The sequence below is a fragment of the Mus caroli genome, chromosome 14, assembly GCF_900094665.2.
Source record: "Mus caroli chromosome 14, CAROLI_EIJ_v1.1, whole genome shotgun sequence".
Lineage (NCBI taxonomy): Eukaryota > Metazoa > Chordata > Mammalia > Rodentia > Muridae > Mus > Mus caroli.
The window spans coordinates 23,268,737-23,274,756 of NC_034583.1; the positions used below are offsets into that span (position 1 = coordinate 23,268,737).

General features: G+C 42.8%; 1 protein-coding gene across 2 annotated transcripts in view; it reads left to right on the plus strand.

The window, feature by feature from the left end:
* Nek4 (NIMA related kinase 4) overlaps positions 1–6,020 on the plus strand; it is a 37,144-nt gene that overhangs the window by 3,866 nt on the left and 27,258 nt on the right. For both annotated transcript variants that reach the window (XM_021182149.2, XM_021182150.2), the window contains exons 3-5: positions 1,474–1,671; positions 1,855–1,962; positions 3,735–3,889. In XM_021182149.2, coding sequence (XP_021037808.1) covers positions 1,474–1,671; positions 1,855–1,962; positions 3,735–3,889 — 461 coding nt within the window. The remainder of the gene's footprint in view (positions 1–1,473; positions 1,672–1,854; positions 1,963–3,734; positions 3,890–6,020) is intronic.

Genomic DNA, 6,020 nt, shown 5'->3' on the forward strand with positions numbered 1-6,020 from the left:
CTCTGCCTCCCAAGTGCTGAGATTAAAGGCGTTCGCCACCACGCCCGGCTTTGAAGTTAACTCTTTGTGGTCTTACTGAGAGGCACCAGAGCCTTGGCCTTTGCCCAGTATGCTTTGATGTAAAAGCAGCCTTGTTTGGAGGTTAGAATGGCTCAGTCCCAGGATAGTATCTGCATATTTTAGGAAGACATCTTTTCACATGCTTACATGGTGGGGAAAGTATTGAAAATCCTCTTAGAAGCTAGATGGATCCCTCTTGTAGCATTGGGATGTTGCTGGGTGAGTGATGTCTATGTTCAAGTAGACATGGATTTCATATAAATTACAGAAGATACCAACTCTTTGTGCATTTAGTATTTTGTAGAAAGTCAGTTTTAAGAGCCTTAAATTGACAAAGAACAAAGGAAGATGGTCTCCTTATTGGTTGGTCATCTGTGTCATGGTGAAAGATGTCTTGGCTAATTAATATTCTGATAGCCTGAGGCTCAGGTTGTCCTGCATGAAAATGCAGACCAGGTCAGTGTGTTGGTGAGACTGGTTTTGAAGTATAATTCAGGGACTGGGCTTACTTGGCCAGATCAATTGACCTTGCTTAAATTCTCATTTGTTCTTTTTGGAATAAGTGACACTGTCATATTTTGAAATGTTGTATAGAATTTCTCACATCAGAGAGGCACGCACAGCTGACTTTGGATACGTTGTCTTACCTTCAGTGTGAGTTTGTAAGGCTTTGTTTTGTTTTTTGGTTGGTTTTGTTTTGTTTTGTTTTAAACTTGGAGACAAGGATTCACTTTAGCCCAGATTGGCCTGGAACTCACCAGGTAGCTCAAGAAAATCTCAAACTCACAACAGTCCTCCTGTTAGTGGACCTTAATAGGCCTAAGCCACCATGCCTGGCTTATAAGCATATATTTTAACTAGATCCAGGTATTGTTAAAAATGATACAATATTCAAGGCTCCAGGAAATAATTTTAGAAGGTACCAAGCCAACTAATATGTGGAACTTAATTTTCTGTGTGGGCATACATGCTCACGTATGTATGCAGATGCACATATGTGTGTATATGTGCGGAAGACAGAGGTAAAGGTGTTGGTTGTCTTCCTCTGTTGCTCTACACCTTAGTTTTTCAATCTCTCTGATTGTAAACCTTATTTACTTGACAGCGAGCTCCCGGGAACCTCTAGTTGCCCGTCCTCAGTGCCAAGAATGAGCCAGAGTGTTGTAGATCTAAACTTAGGTTCTCACGCTTGTGCGACAAGCGCTTGCCAGCAGAGCCATCGCCCTAGCCCCTGGGACTTACTTTTCTTAGTTTGAAAGTTGAAAATTAGTTCTTTATTTGGAACTGATAGAACAATAGTGTTGTGGTTGGCAGATAACTAAGGCTCTTTAACTCACATAATTACTGATGATATAAAAACTAGAAGTAAATCAATTAGTATACTTACATATAATGAAAAACTTCTCTTCTCAGTATTTACATGAGAAACACATCCTTCATCGAGATCTGAAAACTCAGAATGTCTTCTTAACAAGAACAAATATCATCAAAGTGGGTGACCTAGGAATTGCCCGCGTCTTAGAGAATCACGGTGACATGGCGAGCACCCTCATTGGCACACCCTACTACATGAGCCCTGAGCTGTTCTCCAACAAACCCTACAACTATAAGGTAGGCTATACACAGCTGGAGCTGGCTCACCTTGCTCTGGGGGAATATCAAAGTTTCAGAGCCTAGGGTACCTAAATCAAAATCAGCTGGGAATCAGTTGGAATAAAACGTGTGCCTGGTTTTGAGAGGGGAAATGTAAATAAGATATTCAGTGTTTAACCATTCACTGTTTTTCCTTTATAGTCGGATGTTTGGGCTTTGGGATGCTGTGTATATGAAATGGCCACCCTGAAGCACGCTTTTAATGCAAAAGACATGAATTCTTTAGTTTATCGGATTATTGAAGGAAAGGTAAAAAAAAAAATTTTTTTAGAACTAATTGAACAGGTTTATATAATAGAGCTTTGTAAATATCTATTGTCAACATCATTGGGTTTTTTTGTTTGTTTGTTTTGTTTGTTTTTTCCCATGCTGGAGTCAAACCCAGGGCAAAATGCAGGGCCAGCGCTCTAGCTCCAAGCCGCATTCCCAGCCCTCACTAGTGATTTTGATTAATTGACTAATATTCACTGATACTGGCTGAAGAAAGAGCTAGGATATAGGATCTCTTTTGTGGGAAAGGTTGAAGTTGTTAAAATGTAAGGCTGGCTGGGTGCCCGAATAGCGCATAGTAGAGTGAGCTGTTTACAGTGAGTCCATGCTGTAGAATGTGCTGTTTGGATGCAGAAGGTATCGTATATGATGCAGATGCCAGAAATACTAACATCGTGTGATTTTCCTGACACTGGTTGCCCTTTGCAGTGTCTTAAAGATGACCCCAAGACTCACTGAAAAACATTTTTTAAAGTAAACAAGTAAAAATGTTCAGTTCCAGGGGCTGAAGAGATGGCTTATTTAAGAACGCTACTGGTCACCCACTCTGTCTGCTCTCAACCTTCTGTTCCTAGAGTCACCGATGCCCTCTTTCAGCCTCTGCTGAAGCTATGCTTGTGGTACATTTACATGCAAACAAAACTCCCATACACATAAAATAAGGTCTTTGAAATTTGTTTCCAATTATACTATTTAAAGAATTGAGTTTAAAAAAAAAATCCCTATTTTCATGTTCTTGATACCTACTCCAAGGCCTCTCTTCTCTTTTTTTGAAGCAGACATAACTCTGGTTGTATATGTACTTCTATGCAAGTACTTTTAAAAAATTAGTTTATTCACTTTACATCCTGATTGCAGCCCCCCCTCCTCTCCTCCCATTCCTATCCTCCTACCCCCCTTATCCCAATTCCCCCTGGAGAAGGAGAGCTGCCCCCCTGCCCCCAGATACCTGACCTGGCACAGCAAGTCTCATCAGGACTTAACCTCTTCAAGTGAAGCCAGACAAGGCAGCTTGGCTAGGAGAAGGGATCCAAAGGCAGGCTAGAGTCTTGAGTCAGAGACAGCCCCCAGCTCCCTTTGTTGGGGGATCCACAAGAAGACCAAATTGTACATCTGCTCCCTGTGTGTAAAGGGCCTAGGTCCAGCCCATGCATGCTCTTTGGTTGGTGCTCAGTCTCTGTGAGCCCCCATGGGCCCAGGTTAGTTGGCTCTGTTGGTCTGCTTGTGGTGTCTTTGACACTCTCCAGCTTTCTCAATCCTTCCGCCACTCTTCACATGACTCCCTGAGCTCTGCCCAATGTTTGACTGTGGGTCTCTGCGTCTGTTTCAGCCAGCTGTTGGGTGGAGCCTCTCAGATGACAGTTGTGTTAGGCTCCTGTCTGTAAGCAGAGCAGCGAGTTGTAAATAGTGTATATCTGAAGTATAAGCAGAACATGTCCTAGCTACTCTCTACTTTCAGGATATATAACTTTAAATTAGTGTTATAATTTTAAATATTATGATGTTTTGTTTGTTTGTTTTTTTCGAGACAGGGTTTCTCTGTGTAGCCCTGGGTGTCCTGGAACTCACTCTGTAGACCAGGCTGGCCTCGAACTCAGAAATCCACCTGCCTCTGCCTCCCAAGTGCTGGGATTGAAGGCATGAGCCACCACTGCCCGGCTGATGATTTTTAAATATAGGAAATATCTGCCAGTTTTTACTTTATCTCATAATGCCATTAATCATATTTACAATATTGTTATTCTTTGCAGTTGCCGCCAATGCCAAAAGTTTACAGCGCAGAGTTGGCCGAGCTGATAAGAACAATGCTGAGCAGAAGGCCTGAGGAGCGGCCCTCTGTGCGGAGCATCCTGAGGCAGCCCTACATAAAACACCACATCTCCTTGTTCTTGGAGGCCACCAAGGCGTAAGACACTTCCTTTCCAGATAGCTTAGCCAGGCAGATGGGGCAAAAGAGGGTGGCTCCTAAATTTACATGTTTTCATATGTAAACATTTATAGTGAGGTTTTGGGGTTGTTGTTGTTGTTGTTGTTATTTATTTATTTATTTTTAACAAAAATAAAACTGCATGACTAGAGTATGCATGGAGACAAAATTCTACCCTCTGGGTGTTTTTTGGCCTGGGCCTCAGAATTTAACTTGCATGGGAAAGTAATAAAATGTATTTAATAAAAGCTTTATGCTTCATAAGTAGAATACAGTTTTATAATTCAAAGACCCCAAAGCAGTGAAACCTAATGCAGCTGTGCTAGGCTAAGAAGAAAGGGAGTTGTGTGAAGGGACTCTGTGAAGAGAGTTAAGGGAAATTGGAATTGTTTTACCAAGGTCTAAAGATTTCTCTCCACATCAGCTTTCCATTTTTATTTTATTTTTATTTTTTATATTTTACTGTTTAGGGGGCTGTTGTTTGAGACAGGACTTCTAAGTGTAGCTCTGACTGGCCTCAAACTCAGAGTCTACTTGCCTCTGCCTCCTGAATGCTGGGATTAAAGTGTGCAGCACCACTGCCCGGCTACTACTACCACCACTACTGCTGCTGCTGCTGCCCTTCCTTCCTTCCTTCCTTCCTTCCTTCCTTCCTTCCTTCCTTCCTTCCTTCCTTCTTTCATCCTTCTTTCTTCCTCCCCCTTCTTTGTTTTTGTTTTTGTTTTTGTTAGTGTATGTGAATGCCTGTGGAGTCCAGAAAAAAAGCATTGAATCCCTTAGAACTGGAGTTACTAGGTGGTTATAAGCCATCTGGTGTAATTGCTAGGAACTGAACTTGAGTTCTGGAAAAGCTGAAGACACTCCTAACTGCTGAGCCATCTCTACAGTCCCCTGTACCTGCTATTTCTAAAGTGTTATTAGCTCTGAATAATCTTTATGCAAAAGTGCATTTTCTTTTCCCCAAGACAGGGTTTTCTCTGTATAGCCCTCGCTGTCCTTAGAACTCGCTTTGTTGACCAGAGTGGTGGAATTAAAGGCATGGGCAACCATGCAAGGCAAAGGTGGACTTTTTAGGGTAGCACATTCTGACACCTTTCACATACGTGTTAGTCAGATCTAGTGACACAGGCCTGTGATCCCAGCTACTCAGGATCACAAATACAAAACCGGCCCCTGTTAAAGAGCGAGACAGTTAGGACAACTACCAAGACCTTACCCCAAATTAAAAATGGGCTGGGCTTTTAGCTCAGTAGTGGAGTGCTTGCCTGTGTGTGCAAGACTCCCAATTTCAATCTCAGTATCATAGAAACAAAACATAGCAAAGGTTAAAATTTACATAATTGTTGAAATAAAAAACCTAGAGAACCATTTAAAGGGGCTGGTGTGATGACTTAGCAGGTAAAGACTTGCCACCCACCCTGAGAACCTGAGTTCAGTCCCCAGGAGCCACAGAGGAAATAGAGAACCAAGTCCTACAAGTTGTCCTCTGACTTGGTCGTGCGTGCACACAGATACAGGAGTAAATGTAGCTTCTAACCACTTACAGAGCTACTGTTCGTCATTCTCCATGTGAGAAAATGGTGCTCAAATTTCTGAGTGCTCCAAGGTTTTCTCTTCATTCATATAACCTTTCAGGAGAAAAGGAGTGCCTTTCTCTGAGCACAGGTGCTACTGTTAGCAAACTGGTGTTTCCCTGGCTAAGGCTTAGGGTCAGCTAAGCCTGTCAGTGCTTGTTAGGTTCCCTTCAGCCTGTAGGAGGAGAGGAGGCCATGTTAAAGATGCTCAGGGATGAGTGACAAGGTCTTGCTGTGTAGCCACGACACAGACTCTTGGTATCCTGCATCAGTGTCCCTCATGCTGAGATGAGACGTGGACCTCCATTCCAGTTCCGCTTTGTCATTTTGCTCACATTACTGCTGATTGGCCTTCTGCCTCACTGATCTCTGCACTCTCCTTTAATAAGTTCCAGAGAGTCAGCCCCGCTTAAAAATGGCACATTAAAAACAGTATAGGGGGCTGGTGAGATGGCTCAGTGGGTAAGAGCACCCGACTGCTCTTCCGAAGGTCCAGAGTTCAAATCCCAGCAACCACATGGTGGCTCACAACCATC